Source organism: Dipodomys merriami, unplaced genomic scaffold (genome assembly GCF_024711535.1).
Source record: "Dipodomys merriami isolate MVZ:Mamm:240054 unplaced genomic scaffold, mDipMer1.0.p SCAF_11, whole genome shotgun sequence".
Taxonomy (NCBI): Eukaryota; Metazoa; Chordata; class Mammalia; order Rodentia; family Heteromyidae; genus Dipodomys; species Dipodomys merriami.
In genome coordinates, this window is record NW_027202382.1 from 36,839,733 (window position 1) to 36,866,875 (window position 27,143).

General features: G+C 39.9%; 1 protein-coding gene across 7 annotated transcripts in view; it reads left to right on the plus strand.

Moving 5' to 3' along the window:
- The window catches only part of LOC138820989 (ribosome-recycling factor, mitochondrial), a 60,237-nt gene that overhangs the window by 23,107 nt on the left and 9,987 nt on the right, over positions 1-27,143 (plus strand). For 3 of the 7 annotated variants that reach the window (XM_070013070.1, XM_070013062.1, XM_070013030.1), the window contains 2 exons: positions 766-857; positions 24,222-24,381. In XM_070013070.1, coding sequence (XP_069869171.1) covers positions 766-857; positions 24,222-24,381 — 252 coding nt within the window. Of the gene's footprint in view, positions 1-765; positions 858-11,289; positions 11,410-24,221; positions 24,382-27,143 lie in introns of all 7 variants that reach the window. The other 4 variants (XR_011370027.1, XR_011370029.1, XM_070013044.1 and 1 more) reach the window with 4 other exon arrangements.

A 27,143-nucleotide genomic window follows, 5' to 3' on the forward strand; every position in this document is an offset into this window, starting at 1 on the left:
GGTGCCTGGCCTATTTTTAATAAATATTTGTAATTTGTTTCTGTAATGACTGAGTGGCAGGAACATAGCCTGATAAATTGCTTGTGCTATCTCATGACTTGAGGTTTAGTTATCATATCATCTCAGATCATGAATTCAAAGAGGTCACACTTATTGCTTTGAGTCAAATGGTTATCTGAGCCGGGATTTGAAATACGAGTTTTCTGACTCTAAAGCCCATGGTTTTTACCTTGATTCCATTTTACCTTTCCTGCGGCACTTAGCAGTGAGATTTATTATTCATTTGAAAACATGAGTGCGTTTGGTATGAGTATAGATGTGAATGAGTTAAGTTTATTTATTCACTCTAAATCTACATTGGTATATTTTGTAAATGTCAACTAGAGTTTCTAATGTATGAAATCTTTCATCTGTCTTTACACCAATCTTTGCACAGACTAGCCCTCCTCCCTTGAGAATTTCTTGTGGTTTTGATCTGTGTTGCCTCAAACCATTGAAATCTTTTCAAAGAAGCAGAGCTGTTTTCTTTTTATTTTTTCTTCTCTGTCTTTTTTTCCTTCCGCAATACACTGGTACCAGGAGTGGACATAGTTTGCTATTCAGCTTGATCAAAGCACTCTACACCAATGTAACTTCCTGATCTTACTGGTAACAGAACTAAATGTTTCCATGTTCTGCCAAGATGGGTTGCCAGTTATCGACAGAGGGCTCACATCTGGTAATAATTATTTACTAATTCTGTTTACCTTTTGATCTGGTTTTCAGTGTACAGCTGCAGCTATCAAGGCTATAAGAGAAAGTGGAATGAATCTGAACCCAGAAGTAGAAGGGACGCTAATTCGGGTTCCCATTCCTAAGTAAGTTTGGCTGAAATTTATATATTTCAGAGAGATGAGGTGATTGTCTTTGGATGGAAACCAGCACCCTACTATATACTCTTAGGCTAGTAGCATACCTAACCTACATCTTTCATCCTAGCAAACCCATTTTAGATCCAGTTTACTGGTTCGGAAATATCTATCAAGTGTCTGTTATGTGTCACATACTGAACATTAAGCAGTAAGCTTAAGAAATACCTTGTCTTCATACATTCTGGTTAGAAAGTTAGGCCAAACAAGCAGATAAGGTCACTATAGGTAGTGAAATGCTTTGCGGAAAGAAAATTCCATGATGTCTGATAGAAGTGGAGAGGATGGTAGCAGGAGCACCTTGAGCCTAGGACGACTCTCTGGAGGTAACACTGCTGCTGAGAGCTGGATGGAGAGGAGTCATCAGCTTAGGGGAAGAGCATTCCCAACAGTGAACAGCATAAGGGCTCTAGGTCAAAAAAGGCAGCCCCCTTGACCAGCTATTTTTAGCTTGCTAGTTGAAGAGTTTTAGGCATAAAAACAGAATAGTGTTAATTCTATAAGGGTTTAGAACTTAAAGACTCCTATATGTTCTTTTTTTTTTTTTTTTTTTTGCCACTTTTGGTTTTGTGTGTTCATTCTGGTTTCTTGCTCATGTCTGGGGTTGTGCCTTTTGAGTCATATGTCCAGTCTAGCATTTTGTTGGTTAGTTGGAGCTGGGAGTCTTGCAAGACTTTTCTACCCAGGCTGGCTTTGAACCATGATCCTTCAGGTATCAGCTTCCTGAGTTGCTAAGATTATAGATGTGAACTACTAGAGCCTGGTGTAGAACTCTTTTAAGTTTTAGTAAAATATGTATTATGTTTTAAATTAAAAACGAAAAGACAACAGCATTCAGATAGAGGCAGAAGAGTCATGAGTTTAAGGAAAGCCTAGGCTACCCAACGAGATTCTCTCTCAGGAAAGAAAAGTAAAGAAAAAGGAAGACCTTGGTGTGCTTGAGAAAGAGAAAAACTGGTAAATCTAAAATTCTGAGAGTATTAGGAGAAGGAGGTTAGACTAGTCTGGGTTGGTGGGTGGTAGAGGCTTCATAAGTGGGATTTGGACTTGATTCTAATTGTGATGGGAAGCCATTGAAACAAATGAGTGATCTGATATGGAGCTTTAGGAGCAATTGGCTAATAACCTGAATGTAGGGAACATAGTGGACATGAGAACAGTCAAGAGCCAGCTGTCCTGTCTAAGTGAGACAAAAGTCTCAGATTCCTGAGCAGAAGACTTAAACCTCTACTCGATACAACTATTTGTTGAATTAACTTGTTGAGTCATTCAGCAAACATTAAGCATGAAGTACAAGCCAGGTATTTTCTCAGTTATGGTGATATAGCAATTAAAACAACAAAGCTGGACACTGGTGACTCAAACCTGTAATCCTGGCTACTCTGGAGGCTGAGATCTGAGGATCACAGTTGGAAGCCAGCCCTGGCAGGAAAGTCTGTGAGACTCTTACCTCCAGATTAACCACCAGAAAACCAGAAGTAGAGCTGTGGCTCAAAGTGGTAGAATACTAGCCTTGAGCAGAAAAGCTCAGACCCAACAAAAAAACAAAAACAAATTCCCTGTCCTGAAGCTTGCCTAACAGTGGAGTACATGTAGCATCTAGAAAAAGAAATACATACTATACTGCCAAAAAATGAGTAATAATAACGAGAGAGGGATTTGGGGGCTCTATTATAGATAGGTCAAGAAGGAAGTGACATTTGAATGAAGGTGAATGAGTGAAACTTTCCAGTTAACAAGGAGGGAAGTGGAGTATAACCCTAATTAGGTTTCTCTTTGTACCTATGTTATCCTTTATTTCTTTAATCATATTGTCTGACTCAACACAGAATTCCTGTCAGGTAGGTATTTTTCTGTATGAAATTTAGGACTAGAGAAGTAAAGTAGTGTGGCTACACTACTTAAGGCTACAAGCTTATTCTGAAGCTGGGACCTAAGCCCAGGTTTAGTTGATTCCAAAGCCCCATGATAACATCAAGAATATTTATTTATTTATTTAGTTAGTTAGTTAGTTAAACTTAGCGACATGGTTTCTATGCATTCTAGCCCATCCTTGAAATCCTCTTGCCCTAGCCTAGTTGGGATTTTAGTGTGTACCACAATATCTGCAGTGAGAGTTACTAACACATAATAGGAACTTTCAACTGAAGTTTTTTTCTTTTTGCCTTAAGGTTAGTAAATGGCTCTCTTATTCTTTTGTGTTTTCAATACTCTGTAAGGCCTAATTTATACTCAGTGTTGAAATCATGTGAAATGCAAGCAATAGAACCTGGTGTTTCAACAGCATACAGACCTGGTTCAAGATTAGTACCTATTTGATTAGTAAGTTCATTGATTTGCTCAATCTGTCTTTGGAGAATGTGCACCTAACAAGTTCTACTAGGGGCCTAAAGACCTGCTGTTTGCCTTTGTGGCCTTCACAGGCTGTGTGCCAGGTCTCTTGTTTATGTTACCTCCTGCTGACTTGTGGAACTTATTATGACCCACAGTGTATAGACCAAAAATAAATCCTTGAAATTCAGACAATGTCAGGGACTTCACAAGATTATATTATAGATAAGTGGCCATCAGGATCCGAATCCTTTTTTCTATTACTTACTGGAAGTGCTAAGTGAATTATGGACATTAGAAACAAGATTTACAAGTGGAATAGATTGCAGTTAGCAGGTTAATTTTCTGCTTCTTTTTCTGTCTGTGATAACTTGAGCAAACCATCTTACTTCCCTCAGCTGAGGTTTCAAAAATATAACAAGTGAAAGTGTTCTTCTAAGCTCTTGCAGGTCCCTTAGGAAACTCTGAAAATTCTCTATGAATTTATGTTAAATGTATTTATGTTAAATTTTTTAAATATTAAATTTATTTATGTTAAATGAATTTATGCTAAATGTACATTACTGACTTGGAGTTTTTCAGAGCAGTCCAGTTTTAGGTTACATGTTTCCTTCAAAGACTAGGTTGATAAAACATGAATCACTGCAATGCCATCAAGAGTTCAGTGTTGTCCTTGGTATGTTATATATAAGCTTGAAGGAACAGTAAGTTTAATTTGAATTTCTAAAGACATGAGGATTTGTTACATTGTTTTTTGTCATATTTTATCTTGGACTGACAGGTGTAATCTAAGAGAAAGTTGACAGACCAAAACTGTCTGCTCCTGCAAACCTCGTTTTTTATATACTTTGTTCCCTTTGACAAGGTGGTGGGGTCATGAGGCCTGTTGCTGAATTATGTGTTTGGTAGTATTCCAGATAAAAAATGAACGATCTGTTCTTTATTATGTAGCCTGTGTCATGTGAAGGAATAAAAAGTTGATTTAGAGTAAGGGCACCAAGGTTTTGTATTAGGTTGTGGTAGTGACTTCCGTATGACTGGGCATAGCATCCTAGCAGTTTGCTGCTTTTTCAGGTCCTTATTTGTAAAAGTAGGTGAATAGTACATGGGCAGGAATTTGGTGAGCTTAAGAGAGAAAATAATTAGGGCTGGGAAGGTGGCTCAGTGGTAGAGCGCTTGCCTTGCATGCATGAGGCCCTGGGTTCGATTCCTCAGCACCACATAAGCAAAAAGAAAAAAAAAGCCGGAAGTGGCGCTGTGGCTCAAGTGGTAGAGTGCTACCCTTGAGCTGAAGAGCTGAGGGACAGCGCCCAGGCCCAGAGTTCAGACCCCACGACCAGACCCCAAGAGAGAAAATAATTAAATAGTATGATTTCCTTAAAGAAACTGTGCAAGTGTAGAGTGGATTATGATTTCAGTAAGATGAATTTTCTATTTACTTACAATTTTAGGAAAAAAGAAAGATGTAAGAAAGGGAGTTAATCTGCTAGAAACTTTCTTTCCCTGACATAGATACATATAAAGACAACAGTATAGTGGTTAAATTTCTGTCTTGGTGTCACATTGAATTGAGTTCCAGCTCTTAAGCTTTTTTAGTTGTATGAGTCTCAAAGCCCATCTGCAAAATTAAAACTTATGGAATTTGTTTTACATAATTATTAGGGAATTTCATTGTGCAAATAATCTGCAGGAAGCTTTTGATGTTTATTAAACACACAATGTTAGCAAATGTTCTATTGCTTTCATTTCCTGTCACAAATAGGTAAGATCATCATTCTCTTTTAGAGATGAGGAACTGAGATTCAGAGAGGTAAAGTAGGGCTGGGAAGGTGGCTCAGTGGTAGAGTGCTTGCCTTGCATGCATGAGGCCCTGGGTTCGATTCCTCAGCACCACATAAGCAAAAAGAAAAAAGCTGGAAGTGGTGCTGTGGCTCAAGTGGTAGAGCGCTAGCTTTGAGCTGAAGAGCTGAGGGACAGCGCCCAGCCCAGAGTTCAGGCCCCATGACCAGATCCAAAAAAAAACAACAACAACAACAACAAAAAACCCCAAAAACAAAATAACAGAGAGGTAAAGTATTAGTCTTGGGCCACACAGCTGGAAATTGTTGCCAGTTCCTCTTTTTGTAGCTTCTGTAGATCAGCTCTGTGTTGCTGAGTCTGTCTTGTCTCTCTTCAGGCAAAATACTATTGAGCCTCAGAGACTGGCTTATATTCTTCCCCACTAACTGTGGATGTAGTTTTACTTTCTTCTCCAGCCAGTGTTTTTATTAAGATAAGGCAGTCAGCTGAATGAAACCTTTGAACATTCCTTTTGAGATTAGCTAAAATAGTTTCTCTTACTTTTCTTTCCTATTTATGCAATCACATTTGAGGTACCATTTACTAACCATTTACACTAGAGGTTCTGCAGATTCTATCCATACTATGTGGTTAGGAGTCTGGGATTTGTTGTTGTTGTTTTGTTTGTGCTATCCTGGGACTTGAACTCAGGGCCTGGGTGCTGTTCTTGAGCTTTTTTTGCTCAAGACTAGCATTCTGCCACTTGAACTCCACTTCCAACATTTGGATGGTTAATTGGAGATATGAGTCTCAGGGACTTTCCTGCCTAGGCTGGCTTGGACCTGTGATCTTCAGATCTCAGTCTCTTAGTGCCTGATGTCAGAGTTTGTTTTGAGCCTCCTCTGACGGATGAGGTGCCTGTAGTTCTCAGATGTTAAAGCTTGAGATCACATTGCTGAAAGTGGCCCAAGTGGGGTCAGAATGGATTCTTTGTGACTGCTTTTCTTTCTTTCTTTTTTTAATCTTTTGATAGCAGCCTTTCTCTTCTTAATCTGGACTTCTGAAAGGTTTTGAGGTGTTTGCTTTGATTGGTCCATTTCTGCCTCCATCTTATTCACTTCTTCATTCTGCCCTAAACTACACCAAGTGGAACCTGGCTGCTTTGGTTTGAAACTGCTGAGTTCATGTCTAGTTTTAAATAAATGCTGTAACAAAATGATAAATTCACTCAAGAGATAAAAGTACATATGATTAATTAATATCCTTTCAGTTTATATCTTTTGTTGATTGTCCTGCTATTCTTTTTTTTTTTTTTTCAGTGGTGAACTCTGGGCCTGGGTTCTGTCCCTCAGCTCTTCAGCTCAGGGCTAGCACTCTACCACTTGAGCTTTTTCTGCTTATGTGGTGCTGAGGACTCGAACCCAGGGCCTCATGCATGTAAGGCAAGCACTCTACCACTGAGCCACCTTCCCAGCCATGTCCTACTATTCTTTTATCAGTGACTGCATTACATTTTTTTAAAGTGGAATTAAATAAAAAATTAAAACACTTCCATCATCTTTTCCATAGGAAACCACTATTGATTTTGTAGAACTTTTTGTTTGCAAAGTCAACATATGTCAGTGAAGACTTTCAATGAAAGTGGAGTGATCAGCTATTCTGAATACTGCTGATGGGTCTGCTGATAATTGCATGTAATAGTCTAATTTATCAATTAATCCATCTCTGTGGTATAAGAAGATGACCAGCCTTCAGGATTAGGGCTGGGCTTAAGTCCCTATTCTGTCACTCTCTGGATTTTTCAGTTGGTATCCTCCAAGAAGCAGATACTAGGACAGAATAAGATATGTAAGAGATATATTGCTGCTGACACTCATGAGAGATAAAGAGGAAGGGAAGTGAATGTAGGTAGGGTCCAGGTCTGAGACCATGAAGGAAGGAAAGAAGGATGATTTGGATAGGATATTTACTGCAGTGCAGCTAAGAGGAAGTCTTAGCCAGGATGCTCGGGTGTTCCTGTTCTTTGATTATAATGGTCTGGCTTTAGTGTATTCTGCCATTCAGGTCATTGGCTTGGAGCAGTCTAGAGAATGGGGTCTTGGCATGGTGTCAAACCCAGATGCCCCTCAGTAGATGAAAGGATCAAGAAAATGTGGTATATATACACAATGGAATTCTATGCCTCTATCAGAAAGAATGACAATGACCCATTTGTTAGGAAATGGAAAGACTTGGAAAAAATTATAGTAAGTAAGCTAGGCCCAAAGAAACATAGGTCCCATGGTTTCCCTTATTTGCAATAACTAGTATATGTCTCAGACAAGCAGAAAAGGTCAGATAAGTTGAGGTTAGGTGAAATGAACCCCAAGATCGTTATTCAAATGTTTTTTCTTTCTTGCAATTGTTTCTACCATATTTATAAGATGATTTCTTTGTTGCTTTGTATGTCCCTCCCCCACGGTATAACCCCTGCTTTCATTGTATTTGATGCTGATATAATTTGTGGAGGGGAAGGGAAAAAACAAATCATTTAAATAGGGATACAGGTGGACCCATTGCAACAATGAGATGTACAAGTTGTTATGTCGAAAACGAACTTTACAACTTTGGCTGGGGGGCGGAGGGGTGGGAAATGGGAAGGGATGGGAAGGGGAAACAAAGGAGGAGGCAACGATGTTTGATAAGAAATATACTCATTACCTTGCCCATGTAATTGTAACCCCTCTGTAAGGTATTTTCACACACACAAAAAAATGTGTGTTGTAGATGATCTGACAGTTTCATAGCTGGAAGCTGTGAGGGTGTGCTTCTCCAAGCCCTGAGATCCCATCTGAGGCATGTACCTCCCACTGCAGTCAGTGTCTCCCAGTAGGATGCTTAGTTTTGGTTTGGTTTGATTTGGTTTGGTTTGGTTGTGGGGCTTCAACTCAGGGTGTCAAAGCTGTCCCTGAGCCTCTTTGTGTTCAGGGCTAGCACTCTACCACTTGACCCACAGCGCTACTTCTAGTATTTGAGTGGTTAATTGGTGATAAAAGGCCCACAGGGACTTTCCTGACCAGTCTGGCTTTGAACTCTGTTCCTTAGATCTCAGCTTCCTGAGTAGCTAGGATTACAGGCATCAGCCACCCGTGCCTGGCTTGGTTAAATTTTTGAAATTGACAGCCTCCTTAGTTTAAAATGAGAATAATGTCTGTGGTTTTTTGGAATTCTAGGATATTATACATGAGGATTCATGTGGGAGGCACATCATAGGTACTTGACATATTTTAATTCTTTTACAATATTTATCATTATCTAATTCTCCTGGCTAAGTAGTTTTGGAAGCATCTCTTTCTCTCTCTTTTTTTCCCCCTGATTATTTGGGAGTCAAACTAAGGATATTTATTCTGTTGCTGAATTCTCTTTCTGTCTCAGTGCTCTCTTCTGTCTCCTCTCTAGCCTCTCTCCCAACCCCAGGTTCATGAGCTAGCTTGCTTGTTCGCTCCTTCCTTCCTTCCTTCCTTCCTTCCTTCCTTCCTTCCTTCCTTCCTTCCTTCCTTCCTCCATCCTTCCTTCCTTCCTACCTTCCTTCCTTCCTTCCTTCCTTTCTTCCTTCCTTCTTTCCTTCTTTCCTTCCTTCCCTTCCTCTCTCTCTCCCCCTTTTCCTTCCTCTGTCTGTCTCCCTGTCTCTGCCTCTGTCTGTCTGTCTGTCTGTCTGTCTCTCTCTCACACACACAAACACACACACACACACACACACACACACACACACACACACACACACTTTTAGGGATGGGAAGAATTGAGTAATTATGTTGTAATTATCGTGGAATTTAAGTTGCTCAGGAACACTGTAGTTTGATTGTTAATAAGCACTTGGTTTGTTCTTTGCATGTGAATTATGGTGAACAAGACCTCCTGGAAGGTATATCTCAAATAGGAAAATCTAGAGACTAGTTCTGCCTGTGCTGTGAGGTTTGTTTTATTTTCTGCCAGGGACTCTCACTTTCCTTTATATTCTGCTCACAGAAGAAGTCTTTAAGGCCTCCTCACTATCGGATATTTGGATATTCGCTGTCATCAGCTCCCTCTTTTCTTCGGGGCATTGTTGGAAGACCTGATGCCTATCCTAAGCAAACTTAGTTCCCAGGTGATAGAAGGCAGATTCTACTTAGAATCAGACAAGGTAGCTTCCCACGTAACAAGAGTAAAAGGCCCTTAGTTATAGTTTCTTCAGGCTAATTTCTGTTTGTTTTTTGTTTTTTGTTTTCTCTACTGTATGAACAGTTTGTCATGGATGCTGACCAGGATTTTTTGGGTGAAGCAGGGTAGGATGTTTCCCAGGCAGTGTTGGATGGGGAGGGGAGGCTGCTCTACAGCCAAGGAACTGATACGGGGAAGAACCTCAGGGATAGAAAAATTCTAAAAAAGAATAAAAGGTCTGTGCCCTTTGGTGAAATATTTCAGCTCTCTGAGCCTTAGTTTGTAAGTTGGGGTAATAGCAACATTAACTTGGGAGAGGGCTGGGAAGCAGCTCAGTGGTAGGGCCCCTGCCTGATATGAAGAAGCCTCTGGCTTCAGTCATAAGCAAGATGCGGTAGGTAGGGACTAAGGGGATAAATTCCTGTGAAGGAGGAAGAGGAGAGAGAGCAGGAAAGCAGATTAGACATTACAACATTAGAAGCCAGTACAGAGGAAAATGGAAAGACGCTCAATACAGGTGATTTTTAAAAAATTGTCATAAAGTTTTCCATCCTATGACCTTTTCTGCCTGAAGAAATGGCCTGACAGTTCTTTGATTAGGACTAGAGAGATTGAGGCTTTTTAACAGTTTTGTTGACATCTTAATTCACCATTACAAGAATGTAAGTCTGGGGCTGGGAAGGTGGCTCGGTGGTAGAGCGCTTGCCTTGCATGCCTGAGGCCCTGGGTTGGATTCCCCAGCACTACATAAGCAAAAAGAAAAAAGCTGGAAGTGGCGCTATGGCTCAAGTGGTAGCGCTAGCCTTGAGCTGAAGAGCTGCGGGACAGTGCCCAGGCTCAGAGTTCAGGCCCGACGACCGGACCCAAAAAAAAAAAAAAAAAGAATGTAAGTCTGGCTTTTATTTAATATGTCCACAGAGGTGTACAGCCATCACCACAATCACTTTTAGGACATTTTTTTCACTGTCACATACCAAAAACCTAGTACCATTATCAGTCACACTCTTCTTCTGCCCCAGACATCCTTCTGGGATAGGCATAGGCAGCTACTAATTTATTTTCCATCTCTAGTTCTCCTATTCCAAACATTTCATATAAATGAAATAATAAAGTCTATGGTCTTTTGTGATTGGCTTCTTTCACTTAGGATACTGTTCTCAGGGCTCATCAACACAATAACATGTACTGGTGCTTTTTGATTGAAAAATAATATTCCATTCTGCAGATATACACCACATTTTATTTAGCAGTTTGCCAGCTGAGGACCATTTGGATTTTTCTTGCTTTTTAGCTACTGTGAACAATGTACCATGCATATTGTACAAGTTTTTGTGGGAACATGTTTTTAATTTTCTTGGATATATTCCTAGTAGTAGAGTTGCTGGGTTATATTGTAACCCCAACTTTTGAGGAACTGCCAGATGTTCACATAGGCTTCCCATTTTACATTCCTACCAACAATATATGAAATTTCCAGTTTCTTACTTCCTTGCCAACACTTACTATTATCCTAATGGTGTGAAGTGAAATCTCATGCTTTTAATTTGCTTTTCTCTAGTAACTAGTGATACTGGCCTTCTTTTCATGTGCTTTGTATTTTCCTTAGAAAAATATCTGTTCAAATTTTTTGCCCATTTTTTGATTGGTTGGTTTCCCCTTTTATTATTGTGTTATAAATATATAGTGTGGCCATGAGTCTCATATCAAATATATAACTTTTATTTCTCACTCTCTCTCTGTTTCTCTTTCTCTCTATCTCTTTCAATTCTGCAGTTTGATCTCAGGGTCTAGGTGCTATCCCTCAGCTTTTTGCTCAAGGCTAGCATTCTACCACTTTAGCCACAGCACCACTTCCAGCTTTATAACTGGAGATGAATCTCATGAACTTTCCCTCCTAGGCTGGCTTTGAACTATGATCCTCAGCTCTCAGCCTCCTGAGTAGCTAGGGTTACAGACATGATTATAGGTGTGAGCCAGAGGTGCCTGGCTTATCTCTTTTTTTTTAATTGCAAGAATACACATCACAAACATTCAGGTCCTATAGAAAGCTAAGAGCTGGTATCTCACACCCATAATCTTTGCTCCTTAGGGTACTGAGACCTGCTCAGAAAAATCTGAAATGATGGACTGGAGGCAGAGTGCAATTGGTAGATCCCCAGCCATGAGCAAGAAAGCCAAGCAAGAGCTGAAGGCCCTGAGTTCTGCCCTGGTACTGATTTACACATGAAAAAATCCTATAGAAATATAAAAAGAAATGTTTACTTACTATTTCCCAAGTTTATTACTATTCTTTCTAGTAGTAACTGCTTTTTACTTTAGTATGCATTCTCCTATATTTTAAAAGATGCATATATTAATGTATACACATACACACATACACACAGTTGTTGGCTTGTGATGATTTGATATAAGATTTTTAATTTTATGATGATATGGAGTCTGTGGAAACTGTACTTTGAATTTTATGTTTTTTAACCTCCTTGGCTAGCAAGATATGGTATAGTACTTCCTTGTGGTCTTGGTTGTGGCAGTGAGTCTTAGCTCCTAGGCAATCATGTAATAACAATAGGAAAGTATATTGAACAGTCTGCTGAAGTGTTAAGCTACATTGTTTGGTAGGTTAGGCATGTGATATAATGCATTTTTAGCTTAGAATATTTCAGTTTACAATGAGTTTATTGGAACATTATCCTCATTATAAGAGGAACACTTATATTTAGTTTATATACATAGTATTAAATGCCTCCAGTGCCACATCATGCCTTTATTCTTTTTAATTTATTCCTTTTTTTTTTTTTTGGTTGGTCGTGGGGCTTGAACTTTAGGCCTGGGTTCTGTCTCTCTGCTCTTCAGCTCAAGGTGAGCGCTCTACCACTTGAGCCACAGTGCCACTTGTTTTTCTGGTGGTTACTTGGAGATAAGAATCTCACAGACTTTCTTGCCCGAGCTGGCTTTAAACCGTGATCCTCAGATCTCAGTCTCCTGAGTAGCTAGAATTATAGGCGAGAGCCACCGGCGCCTGGCTTTAATTTATTCTTAATAATATGTGTATATATTTTCATGGTGATTTCATTATTTTTTTGACTGCTTAAAAATACCTTTTTTGAGATGGTATAATACAAAGAAGGAAACTAGGATCAGAAAGTTTTATTGGTAAGGTTACAGGTTAGGAAGTGGGGGAGCCATTATTCAATTTTGAATCTGTGTGCTTCCAGAGCCCCAGTCCTTGCCATACTATCTCATTGCTGCTGAAGCTGATGACATGGGCTGCTGGGCCAGCACTGTATTACCTTACAGATCTTGTTACAGGGATGGTATATATAATTTACACGTTCCAGGAAATATTGGTAATTCTCATTTCTTAGATAGCCCATACATATATAGTAATCTTGAAAGGAAAAGTAAACATCAAAGAAGAATGCCTGTTGACATACATGATAGGCTAATTATCTGACTTGTACTAGGGTGTCCACAAAATCCACTTGAAGCAGCTGTGGCTGCTTTCTTCTTTTCCTGTTTATCCTTACAACCTGCTTGCCATGGCTGCTTTATAGGGCCATTCATTCTCCAGGTTGAATTCAGTGTTCCATCTCCTTTCATCATCTAGTCATCTAGTCCTGGAGATTCCATGTAGTTTCGGGATTCCTGTCTAGTCCTATTTCAGCATTGCTTCCCACTGTGGTTTTTCAGAAGTGCCTCTTGATACTGCGTGTCCCAAGAGTATAGGTGGGGTCACCTCTAGTTGCTTTCCACTGTGGTTTTTCAGAAGTGCCTCTTGACACTGCATGTCCCAAGAGTATAGGTGGGGCCACCTCCAGGCACCAATGTGCTGATTGAAGCACAGAAAGAAGCCTGGGCAGAGTAGAGTTATCATCAATACTTAGGTTAAAATTGCACACAGACAAGGTTCTTTCTCTCCCTGCCCCTTCAGGATTCTCTTCCTTGTGTTTCATGTATCACTTTACAGTACCTAGTAATTGTTTTTGTTTTTGTTTTATTTCATTGCAGTCACCTATAGTTATTCCCTCTTTCTTCCCTTCCTTCCTTCCCTTCCTTCCCTATCTTCTTCCAGCCATTCTTGGATATATATGGGGAATTGGAGGGTATCAGTGAGATATATATCTCAGCAGATTTTAGTGGATGAGGAATTCTCTTCTTACTAATACCTCTAGTAAGGATATCTACTAGATTTATCTAACCAACACATCTACAGGAAGTACAGGGGAAGGCCTGGAACTCAGGAGTCAACCTAGACTGGGTTCACATTCCAGGTCTATCAGGAATAGGCAGAGTTCTTGATCTGAACCTCTGCTTTGTACTTGGTAAAATTCAGGTAATAATAATCTCAATGTCTAGGATTTTAGTGAGGTTCACTGAGCTTGCATCAGCCCAGTGCCCAGTTGTTTAAAGGTCTCTGCAAATATTAGTTATTATTTTTATGAAAAGGAGACTGATAACACTAGGGCCAGATGAAGAGGCAAATATAAACCAGGCTGTTACAATACTGCTGCCAAGATGCTTCCATAGCTCCTTCTCTTTATTTTTTTTATAGCACATTTCTTTTTTGTACAATTTATTTGTTTACGGTCTTATCTGCCCTTTATTAGAATGTGTATCTTTTTAGACAAGAGAGGGAGGACTCTGTCAGTTTTATTAATTGGAGTATCCCTGGAATAGGGCTTGGCATGGGAAGTATGCAGTCACGTAACCAGTATCTGTGGAATAAAGGAGAGTGAGTGCTCACTATGTGTATGTGCCTACTACAGTTCCTGATGCTATTCATGTATTAGCTGACACGTTCAGTCTTTTAAACAGTCTTTTCAGGTCAGAATGTTAATTACTCCTGTTTGAAAGAGGAACAAAAATCACAGAAGGAAGTTCTTTGTGCCCCATCTCAGAACCTGTGTATGTATGTTAAACTCTCTCTCTCAGTAGTGTGGAGGATTGAACCTAGAACCTCACAGGTAGTAAGTAAGTACTCTACAACTGAGCTACACACCGCCCACCACAAAAATCTATTATCTTGTAATTGACAGCTTACTCAAAACCCTGTGGAGAATAGGAACATTTTTAACCCCATCCCAGCCCTTAGCCCTGCATTTAACAGTTGTGAAAATAACATACCGTGTTTATATGTACTCGTACATTTATTAACTTCAATATTTTATTAATTATATAAGTTAATATATAATGCAATTATATACTTATATAAATTAATAATTTATTAACTTTAATCCTCATAACAGTCTGTCTAAGTGAATAGTATTATATATACTGACAGGAAAACTGAAACAAAGGTTAATTTATTTGCCCAGGATCACATACTTTAGACACGATAGCTCTGGGCTTTGAACCCTGGCAGTTTGGATTCAGAGACTTCCCTCCAATGCTTCACTAGACAGACACAAAGCCACTGTCCAGTTATTCAGCTTTGCATTGAGAATCAGGGGTGTGTTGACCACCAAACCTAGGCTTGTTCTTATCTCTGTGAGAATTGGGGAAAGAGTTGTGTCTACCTGTCCCAGGGCTTGGATTCCACCCTAGGGTGATAAGGAAGGAGAAATGACTCAGTCAGGGTAACCCTGGCCTCCTGTTTCTTTTTCTGTCCCGAGGGCCTGTGTTTCAGGAGGGTTTAGCTGGGCTCACAGAATAACCCTTTGAAAGCAGGTGACCAGTTGGGTCCCCAGAGACAACTAAAATTCCTACTGGGAGGTAAAAGTCTTTCTCAAGTGATTTCCTCTATACTATGTCTTTATGAGACTTTAATGTATGTAAGACAGGCCAGTGGTAGGGAAAGGGGGTAGGGCACCTGGAAGCATAGGAAATCTGGCTGGGCTGCACAAACAAAAACATTTCCTACAGTCTCTGAAAGCATTGGGCAGCTATTTCCAGTAAACAACGAAGCAGGACACACATCTGCTGATGGTAGGCCCATGCTACTACTCTGGGAGTCTCCTTGAAACCCTGTGTAGAGGTAGCTGGCTTGAGAAAGAGGAATTGTCAGAAATATGTTTTAATATGCCATTCTCTAGAGCGCAGCTTCTTTCTCCCTTAGCTTCCCCCCTGCTCCCAGCCGCTGGAGCAGAAGCAGTGGTTTTTGTGGCCCCCACTGCCACTCCTGATGCTTTTCTCTGTTTCCCTGCTGTCCCTCTGTTCCCTGTCCACTCTGGGCCAAATTCCAAGGGACCGACTGCTTTCAGAATCATACCCTTGTTGTCTCCAAGACCTGCAGAGTCTGTAGGAAGAATAATAGTGCAACCACCCTGCACTGAGCTCCTACAGTGTATACCCTTGACAATAGGCTATGCCTTTGCTCTTTATCATTTCATTTCATCCTCACATCCACACTCAGGGTGATATCCATACTCCTCATTCCATACATAAGAAAATGGGAGACATTCAAAATTATACAGCTAATAAGCTGGCAGAATTGTGATTCCAACTTGGGTCTTGGCTTTAAAGCATGTCTGTCCAAGGCTTAAAATAAGACTCTTTTTTTTAAATGATCAAAGATCTTTCTAAAGTTGAATGTCTCCCTAGAACTGGTATTTGCTAATTGCCCCAAAGTGAGCAAGTCTTCCTGTGCTGATGTGTAGCTTTGTCTGTGTGTCCCATGTGGTTGAAACAATAGGAAATATCACTTCAGTCAGTGGGATTCTCTGTTATGTTAGTTACCACTGGGGCATGCCCTCTGCCTATTGTTCATAGGAACATGCTCAAGGAACTTTGCAAGAAGGCCCCTGACCAGGATGTTACTGGAAGATCTGGCTGGCAGAATTTGTACAAAGTATGACCTTGCCAGCTTAGGTCAACCCCCACCCTGCCAGGAGGCTCCCTGCCCCTTGAAGAAAAAGTTATCACTTTCATCACCGAACCAAGAAGCTGCTGGGGGATGGGTCTTGATTTCCCATCCTCCTGCCTGCTTAGGGGCTCTGTATGATTTCTCCCATGTACTTAGATGTGGTTTATACATTGATGTCTACACAAAAGTCTGATAAAAATGTCCTCTTGTCTCTTGATACTCTCCTGTGTACATGTACCATGTTCATTGAAACAATCTACCAAGACACCCACTTCCCTACTTTAAAAAATTATAAAGTATAGGGCTGAGAAGGTGGCCCAGTGGTAGAGTGCTTGCCTTGCATGTATGAGGCCCTGGGTTCACTTCCTTAGCACCACATAAGTGGAAAAAGCTGGAAGTGGCGCTGTGGCTCAAGTGGGTAGCCTTGAGTTGAAGAGCTGAGGGACAGTGCCCAGGCCCAGAGTTCAGGCCCCACAACTGACCAAAAAAAAAAAAAATTATAAAATATATACTAAAAATGTGGCTGTTTTAGTCAGTAACATTAACTCACATTGTTGCACTGCCAGTCTCAAATGCCTTTCATCCTGCTTAACTGAAACTCTGTATCCATTTGAAAAGTCTTCATTTAACTCTTCCCCTCATTTCCCTTTTTCCATCAGTGTAACTGCTATTTATCTTCTTTTAAGAATTTGACAAATCAGAAGTGGAGGTGTGGCTCAAGTGGGTAGAGTACTAGTCCTGAGTTCAAGCCCTACTACCAGCAAAAATTAACCAAAAGACAACTTCAGAAACCATAAAGTATATTTGTGCTGTTGACTCTCTCTTATTTCACTTACCATATTCTCTTAAACCTTATTCATGTGTGACACATACTAGGATATCAATTTTTTAAGGCTGGATGGTATTCCAGTACATGTTTCCATTTTAGCATGACATTGAAGGGCCCATATAGCTTTGCCCTTGCCAACCTCTTGAATCTCCTCTTCTGTGGCAACATGCCTTTTTTTTCAGCCTATTCAAGAGCACTTTCCATACCTGGAGACAAAATGCCTTTTACATTTCTTCCTTCCCTTTGTTGAATATGATCTCCCACCATTCTCTCCTCATTCTTACTATCTTAACTTAAGTATCTTGACATTTAGTTCCTACGATCCCAGGAGTGATCGGATACCCTTCCTTTGCAAATTATTTTCATGGAATTCTGTATGTCTTTTTTTTTTTTTTTTTGCCAGTCCTGAGGCTTGAACTCAGGGTCGGGTGCTGTCCCTGAGCCTCTTTGTGCTCAAGACTAGTGCTCTACCCTTTGAGCCACCGTGCCATGTTCAGCTTTTTTTGAGTAGTTTATTAGAGATAGGTTCTCATGGGGACTTTTCTGCCCAGGCTGGCTTCAAACCATGATCCTCAGATCTCAGCCTCCTAAGTAGCCACCAGTAAGTACCCAGCTAATTTTATGTCTTTATAGTGTTCATTAGAATTGTAAGTTAGTTAATAACTATGTCTGTCTTCCTTGATAGACTATGTGTATTTAAGATAATATCCCTTATTTCCGCCATAATAACATAAAATATACCTTATTTCTGCCATAATAATATAATATAATACCTATTATATTGCATATAATAGGTAAACAATTGTTGAATGATTGAATGAATGAAGAATGAAAATAAGATTTCAGGGCTATCTGCAGAAACATTTGAATTCTAAAATGCTTGTGAGATGATCAATTATTCATCAAAGCTGAATTGTAAATCTTGTTCTGTTATTTCTCTGTTAGATAAAACTTTCAACCCTGTGGAGGTTACTGAAGCCTAAGTAGCAGCAGAAGACAGTTCACATTATCTGAGTGTTTATTTTTTATCAGAATAAGCTTGACTGGCTACTTTCCTGAGACTCATCATAACTCTGAATTGGAACTGCTGTTTTGTTTTGTTTGTTTTAAAGTTCTTTTTCCAGATGAGAAACTAAAGCTCAGAAGTTTAAATAACTAGCTTACAGTCACTCAGCTTGGAAGTGACAGGCTCAGAGTGGCATGGAGCTGGGTTTTGCAGTCTGGTTAGAGCTGTACCCTTCCTCAGCCAGTACCTTCCCATCATCATCTGGTGCTCATTGAGAAAATTTAGAATTTATCATATAAATGGGACCTCGTCCTTTTTTTTTTTTTGAAGCCTGAGTTTTGTGGCTTGTAAAACCTGTAGGCCTGCAGAACAAATGCACGTGGGCATGCACTTTCCGGCCTTGTTCTTCTACCATTACATCTCTTCCTGTCCTGTGCTTCTCTTCCAAATACCCTCTGTTCTGAAGCTAACAGTCAGCATGCACTCGAGGCATTTTCCAAATCTCAAAGCAAAAGACTGTGCCACAATTCTACAAGCTTCTTCCAAGACAGAAGGTCCTAACACAATTTATTGTCTTTGTAAGTACTGTAGTAGCCTACAGATTTGTGTCCACCAGTCTCTGGAAAAGGTGACCCAGCCTGTCTCCTCTCTAGAGTGCCCAGAGTCTGGCCATGAGTACTTGCTTGATAAGCTGATGAACATCAAATTATTTTGGAGGCTCAGGACTGAGTATCTTGGTTCAAAATCCTAGAAACAAGCCAGGCGTTTAACCCTGCTACTCATAAGGTTAAGATGTGAAGGATCATGATTTGAAGCCAGCCTGGGCAGAAAGCCTATGTGATTATCTCCAAAATAACCAGTAAAAGCCAGGCTGGAGGCAAAGTGCCAGCCAAGCCAACAAGCTGAGCAAGTGTGAGACCCTTAGTTAAAACCCCAAGTTCAAACCCCAGTATCACAAAAGAAAGAGAGAGAAAGAGAGAGAAAAAAAGGAAGGAAAGAAGGAAGGAAGGAAGGAAGGAAGGAAGGAAAAAAGCCTTAAATGTGAGTTCATACACAGAACCCTATGAATGTGAGATGCAGATGATCAGATGTATTAATCACTAGTCTGGAAAGAAATAAAAATATTTCCATAATATAATATGTTCCTTTTCTAAAACAGATGTGCCCTTATTGTTTCATGAGGAAGTTATTAAATGTATTTGATTAAAACACTCATAAATACTGCACACTGCCATCTTTGCTTGTACTTTATGTTCCTTGTATCAGTTTCTCTAGTTACCCTGTCAGATGTCTGTTTTGTCTTCATTTAAAGGTAAGGAAACTCAGGTTCAGAAAGGTAAAGTCGATTTTGCTACCTTTCAGCTTGGGTATCCCGAACCAGTATGCATTTGCATTTGCGCTTCTTCCTCTCAGCACACCCTGTGTCATATCCAGCATCCTTGCTTGTTGTGATGACTATTTGAATTCTGAGACATATTTTATTTATTTTGTTCTACTTACTTTGGTGGTACTCAGAATTAAGCTCAGGGCCTTTCACTTACCAGGCAGGCCTGCCACTTAAGCCATGTACTCCTAACACTTTTTTGCTTTTTTAAGCCTTCAGCTTCACTGGATCACCAGGTCCAGCTTATTGGTTGAGATGAACATCCTGGCTGTCCTGGAACTGTGATTGCAGACAAGAGCCACCTTACCTAACCTATTTTGGTTTTTTGAGATAGGAAATGCTGGCCTAGAACTTGGAATCTCTCTGCCTCAGTCTCCCTAGTGCTGAGAGTATAGGCATGTAACACCACAGCCAGCTAAATAGGTATTTTTGACAATATCAAAATAATAACTGTATTAATAATACAGTAATATGTTTACATTAATAAATACAAAATAATACATTAAAGCCAAGTTACATATAATAAATTCTTTTTCTTTATGTGCCCTTTTAAAACTTTTTGAGTCTGTTTGTGTTTTTAAAAGTACTGTTTTTTCTTCCATGTAAAATACAAATATAACAAGGCATTGAAAAGAAAAATAGATAAAAATTTTCATTAAGGATTTCTAAATAGTGGGATACCCATTTAAAATTCTGTATAAAATATTTGATCTTTTGAGAGAAGTTTAAAAAGTTTCTTACAATCTGATTCATTTATTTTCTGCCCCTCCTAGTATTTCAGCAGGATTAAGTTTTTGAATCAGTGGATCGTTTTAATTTTCCTTTTCCTTCCTTATACTGACATATGCTTTGGCAGAACAAAAAAGAGACCTAAACATGTCAGCATGATTTTTGTTCAGTGAATTAAAAACCATAAAAGTAACAAGATCTGATCCAAATCCCTAAACTCCTGACATGGTGGTTTTGTCCTTTTCAGTCTTAAGATTCATATTACTGACTTTGAAAAGCTTTCTGCCTGGAAGCAGAAGTGCATGATTTATTTGAAATAGGTTACAAGGGGTAAGCAACATGGAGGAGTAGAAAGAATGGAGTCTAGCATGATTTGGATTTGAATTCCAGTGCTGTCACACAGGCATACACACAATTCAGAGCCTCAGTTTCCTCAGTGGAAAATGAGGGTCTACTTTGAAGAGTTTGTGTGAGGATGACTGAATACTCAACATGGCGTAGAGGGGTTTTAATAATAATAGTAATGAGAACCAGTTTTATTTGGAGAACATTTTCTAGTAATTGAATTCGGAAGAAGTTATTTATAAAACAGCTGTCCACTTTGTCTTCCGAGCTTTTTCTTCCTCAAAATTCTCATTTACTTTTTTTTGTTATCAGAAAAAATGTCAGGTAAATGCCTCCTAATGTTCAGCGGCTGATCATGGACCGGGAACTTGGGATTGTCCTTACTCAACAAGAACCATGTTGATTTGAGGGTCAGGAAACATGCCAGTGGTGACCATTTTAGGGAAGAGAAATTTTGTTGTACTACAACCAGTGACTTATGAGATAGGACTTCCTTAGCTTTGACTGAATGTGACTTCCTTCCTAGCATTTGAACACAGGTCCTTGCTGAGTTCAAACTCTGGGTTCACTTGAACCACACTTTCAAGCTGACTTTTTGCTGTTTATTATAAAATAGACTTTTTGCCTGAGCAGGCTTTAAACTGTGATCCTTGAGATCTTAGCCCTATGAATAGCTAGGATGATAGCTACTGGTGTTTGGCCTACGTGTGAGTTTGAATAAGATACCAAACTTCTTGGGCTTCATTTTATTCACCAATATAATGGGTTTCATAGCCTCTTTATAAACGGATGATCCCTTTATAAGACAGCCTTTTCAGTAAATGGTGCTGGCAAAATTGGTTAAACACTTGTAGAAAACTAAAGTTAGATCCGTATATATCATCCTGCACCAGAATAAACTCCAAATGGATCAAAGACCTCGAAATAAAAGCAGACACCCTAAAACATTACAGGAAGGAATAGAAGAAACTCTAGGGTTCCTTGGCACAGGCCGAAATTTTCTTAGTAGAGACCCAGAAACACAACAAATCAAAGAAAGGTTGTACAAATGGGATTGCATGAAACTGCAGAGATTCTGCAAGGTAAAGGACATTGCTAGCAAGATCAGCAGAAAGCCCACGGACTGGGAGTAGATCTTCACTAGTCATACAATGGACAAAGGTCTCATCTAAAATATACTTAGAACTCAACAAACTAAATCCCCCAACAACAGATCCTCAAACAACTGCCTGATTAATAAATGGGCTAACGACTTAAGAGAGACTTCTCTGAAGAGGAAATAAGAATGGCCAATAGACATATGAAGAAATGTTCAACTTCTCTAGTCATAAAAGAAATGCAAATCAAGATAGTGTTGAGATTCCACCTCACCCCAGTTAGAATGGCTATAATCAAGAAATCTAGTAATAACAGATGCTGGAGGGGATGTGGCTAGAGGGGAACCCTACTGTATTGTTGGTGGGAGGAGTGTAAAACTTGTTCAACTACTTTGGAAAGCAGTATAGAAGTTCCTCAAAAGACTCCACATAGAGCTTCCCTATGACCCAGCAATCCCACTTTTGGGCTTTTACCCAAATGATCACAAGCAAGGTCATATCAAAGCTACCAGCACAACCATGTTAATTGCAGCATTATTTACCTTAGCTAAGATATGGAACCAGCCCCAGTGCCCCTCCGTAGATGAATGGATCAAGATAATGTGGTATATATATACAATGGAATTCTATGCCTCTGTCAGCAAGAATGACATTGCCTCATTTGTTAGGAAATGGAAAGATTTCGAAAAAATTGTATTAAGTGAAGTAAGCCAGGCCCAAAGAAACATAGGTCCCATGGTTTCCCTTGTTTGTAGTGACTAGTACATTTCTAGGACAAGCAGAGAAGGTCAAAGGCTATGTACATATGACCAAATGAGATAATGTTAAGCAAAATGTACCCCATGACAGGGTCACAAGTGTTTTTTTCTTTCTTGCTAGTGTTTTTAATATACTTAGAAAGCACTACGTGATTCTTTTGTTTCTTTGGTATGTTATTCCCCCACAGTATAACCCCTGTTTTCGTGCTCTGCACCTTGTATGTACATTTTTGTAATTTGGGGAGGGGAAGGGATATTGTGGAACATTTAAATGAAGATGCAGTTTGACCCATTGTGAGATAAGATGTACAGGACACTATGTTGAAAAGGAACTTTACAATGTCGGGGGTGGCGGCAGCGGGAGGAGTTGGGGAGGTGGGGAGGGAAGTGATGGTGGGGGAAAACAAAGGAGGAGGTAACAATGTTCACTGTGAAATGTACTCATTACCCTACTATGTAACTGTAACCCCTCTGTACAACATTTTTACAATAAATATATGTTTATATTAAAAAAAGTTTTTCAAAAAAAAAAGATCTTCCAGAATATGACTTTTCAGCCTTTCTCTTGTGACTCATTTTTAAAAAGATTTTAAAAATTAGCATACATTAGTTGTACAGGGACGATTTCACTGTGACATTTCCATACACGAATACAATTTTCCCATCAGCTTCCTTCCCTTTATCACTCTCTTATCCCTTTCTCTCTTCTTTTTAAAATAATTTCTATTTTCATATGTGCATATAAAGTACTTCAACCTTGTCACTCATTTTTTGGTTATCTGTGCTCCCATCTGCAAATGAAATATGATTTTTTTTTACCTCATAAAGCCTTTATAAATGCTCTTTTCTCCTGGAAATCTTCTTTCCCCTGCCAGTACAGACAACTTAGACTGATTCTCCAAGTCTAGAGAGAACAGTTGTTTATTTCTTGCTCTTGCTGCCTATTAGATCATGTTGATCACATCATTATCCTCGGTCTCAAGCTGATGGAAGCTTCATCTCCATAAGTTCAGTGGCCAGGGGAAAGGAAGTGAGGTGAGGTAACATGTATCACTTCTGCTCACTTCTCATTGGTGAATGCAAACTGTACAGGCTAAATCAGAAGAGGGGCGACATATTCCTACTATGTGTCAGAGGATGAGAACAAGAATACTGGTGAACAGCAGTGAATACTAGTATCTAGACACCATTTCTCTGGGGAAATCTTCCTTCACTGCCCTCTTCCTAAACTTGGGCAGCTCCTGCTGAGTGAGCTGAGCTGCTTTTCCTACGGCACCTGGTCCTTCCCCATTTGTCTTACTGTAGTATTTATCAGTGTTAGTAGATGCCTCTTGTCTCTCTCCCCAACTAAGCTCTTGGAGAGCAGGTCATAGGTCCATCACTTTCATCCTAGCTTGCTCAGAGCCTAACTTTGGTTTTGGTAGAGAGTGAGTAGCACTCAATTTGTACAAGATCTAGCAAGGAAGGCAGGAAAAATGTGCTGAGCTGCTTTGCTAGATTGTCGTGAAGATCAAATAAATGTAAAATAATAACTGACTGGTGGTGGTTGTAAGGACCTTTGTCAAAAGTGCCAGTCCTAATGCTTTGTTGTTAGCCTCTGTTTGTTCATATCAGGGAAAAACTAGTAGTAAAAATAGTCGTTAACTTATTATAGTATAATGGATTTCATTTTTACACTTCAAACATACACACAATGTACTTCAGTACCCCATTGCCTTCTCTTGTTCCCCATCTCTTTCTTCCTGGATCCCTCAGATATCCCCATTTGCATATTTATGTCTTTTTGTTGGTTGGTTTGTTGGCTTGTTTTTAGGTCTATATTCTACTTATGAAAGAAACATGATATACTTGTCTTTCTGCCTCTGGATTATACTATAAAGTGGTACTTCTACTGGCTTTTCTTTGCTAACTCACCAGGAACTGTGAAGATCATCATCTGACAAGTAAAGTTACAGAGTATTGAGCTAGTAAACAAAATGGTGTTAAATTCTTGGCTGGAGGTTAATGTATAGAATGATTTTGCTGGAAGGTTGTAGTTTTATTGTTTATTTGTTTGTTTCTCTTTTATCAGAGTAACCAGGGAACACAGGGAAATGCTGGTGAAACTGGCCAAACAGAATACCAACAAGGCCAAAGACTCTTTACGGAGAGTACGTAGCAATGCAATTAATAAGCTGAAGAAATCAAAGGACAAGACCTCAGAGGATACCATTAGACTCATAGAGAAGCAGGTACTGTTACCAAGAGATGTAGTGTTTATGTGCCTGACCTAAAGAATTACTTGTTGGGGCTGGGAAGGTGGCCTAGTGGTAGAGTGCTTGCCTTCCATGTATGAGGCCCTGGATTCAATTCCTTAACACTACATAAGCAGAAAAAGCTGGAAGTGGCGCTGTGGCTCAAGTGGTAGAGTGCTAGCCTTGAGCTGAAGAGCTGAGGAACAGTGCTCACGCCCAGAGTTCAGGCCCCACAACCACCCCCCTGCCCCCCCAAAAAAGAGAATTATTTGTTCAGTTAAATCAGAAGCCTCTGGTCCTTACATTCACGGGGTCAACATTTACTAAATCTGTTCTGGATATAGCCCTGTGCCAGATCCCAAAGGACTCATGGAAGAAGACATGATGCTAGAGCTTTTCCTTTGCACCAGCTCTGTGCTGAATCCTTTATCCTCATCACTACAAAACTCTGAGATAGGGGTTAGGGTTGTAGCTCAGTGCCCAGTGGCAGAATACTTTCATAGTATGCAGAAGGTCCTGGGTTCAATCCCCAGCATCAAAACAACAAGGTAGTGAGACAGTTTCAGTAACATGCCCAAGTCACACTATTTGGTAAGTGGTAGAGATGGGATCTAGACACAGAGCAACACATTTCAGAGCCCACTTGCTAACACTCTCTTGTCTGGTTCTCTGGTTGCTGAGAAGTGAGCACTTATGATCTCAGTGTGCTGAGTAGTGGCACTTGAGTCCTAGAGGAATTCCTGGAATAATATGGAGAAAAGAGGAAGAATGGTAGGATAGCATATGCTTGGTATAGTGGTCGAGTATCACATTATGCATCTAGGTCATTGGGGCCCAAGCCTTGGAGGAGGCTACAGAATGAACAGAGAAGGCAGTGAGCACATCACAGAAGGTCTTTTATACCAAACTTGGAAATTTAACTTTATGTCCAGAAGTTTTCATGTCATCTGGGCATCTGCCTCAGGAACCTGTGGTTACAATAATTTTGTGTAGGAGCTACTCCAAAACTTGGTGATTTACAATATCAAAGCATTATTTTTTTATTGTGAAAATACTGTACAGAGGGATTACAATTACATGGGCAAGATAATGAATACATTTCTTATCAAGCATTGTAGCCTCCTCTTTTGTTTCCCCTTCCCATCCATTCCCATCCTTCCCCGCCCCCCCCACCCAATCCGCCCCCCCCACCGAAGTTGTAAAGTTTGTTCTCGACATAACGACTTGTACATCTCATTGTTACAATGGGTCCACCTGTATCCCTAGTTAAACGATTTGTTTTTCCCCTTCCCCTCTACAAATTATACCGACATCAAATACAGTGAAAGCAGGGGATATACTGTGGGGGAGGGACATACAAAGCAACAAAGAAATAATCTTATAAATGTGTTAGAAACAATCGCATGAAAGAAAAAAAAAAACATTTCTTAGGGTTCATTTCCCTAACATCACCTTATCTGACCTTTTCTGCTTGACTCAGACATATACTAGATATTGCAAATAAGGGAAACCATGGGACCTATGTTTCTTTGTGCCTGGCTTACTTCACTTAATATAATTTTTTTTCCAAGCCTTTCCATTTCCTAACAAATGGGGCAATGTCATTCTTTCTGATGGAGGCATAGCTTCCATTGTGTATATATACCACATTTTCTTGATCCATTCATCTACTGAGGGGCATATGGGTTGGTTCCATATCTTAGCTATAGTAAATAATCAAAGCATTATTTTTTGTTCACATTTCTATGGGCCATATTCTATTGGAACATGTATATTTTGAAAGTTCCCCAGATAATTCTGCAAAAGCTTGTGGAAGGTAGCTATTCTAGACTAGGCTCTCAGTAGGCTTCAAATCTTGGATTGGGCTCGTCTGCTTTATATAGCTCCAGTCTTCAAGAGTTAACAAGTGTCCTGGGGCATCATTCCTCAGCAGCAGCAAATGCCCAAGACAACACATTCAGCCACTGAAGCACATCTTAAGCACTGCTCCTGGCAAAGCCCAATGATCAAAAGCAAGCCACGTGAGCCAAACCCACTCTTTTTCTAACAGGGAAGTATGGATGTTCACGACAGTCTAAGGGAACAGCACCTTATAAAACTGCAGGCATCTGATGCCTTATTCTGAGATTAAGTTAGTGAATCTGGAGTGGGGCCCAAGAGTTTTTAAACTTCAAGAAGACTTTTGTACAGTAACTGTCTTGAAAAATTTCTTTGGTAGGGAGATCACATCTGTGTTTATGAGACATGACTATTGTGGCCAGGTAGATAACATTGGGAGAGATGAAACTGGAGGCAAGGAGACAATTGCAGAAATCCAGACAGGAATTAATGATGACCTGAGCCTGAGCAGTATCACTGGTAAGTGAGCGGGGAGGTGAATTTACCAGTATTTGGAGGTAGATTAGTAATGTTAATAATGTTTAGTGTCATGTGAAGGGCTTGAGAGGCTCTGAAGCCTGCAATGAAAATGTCATATGTAGGAAGGATGAATAGAAATGTGGACAGGATGAAAGTAAAAAAGGAAGAAGCTTGAGTACAAGTTTGGGGACTCCTTAGGAGTCCACAAAGTGACTTACAGCTTTCCTTCTGGACCAGCAGTTAGCACTGGTTATTGGAGGGCCAGCCAAAACAATCGCTTGGAAGGAATTTTAGATGGATTCCAGAGCTTTGCCCCCTGTTTTCTGATTCTGTATATCTCCCTAGCAATGTTTATTGTTGTATGTTTGTTTGCTGGCCCTGGACTTGAATTCAGGGCCTGG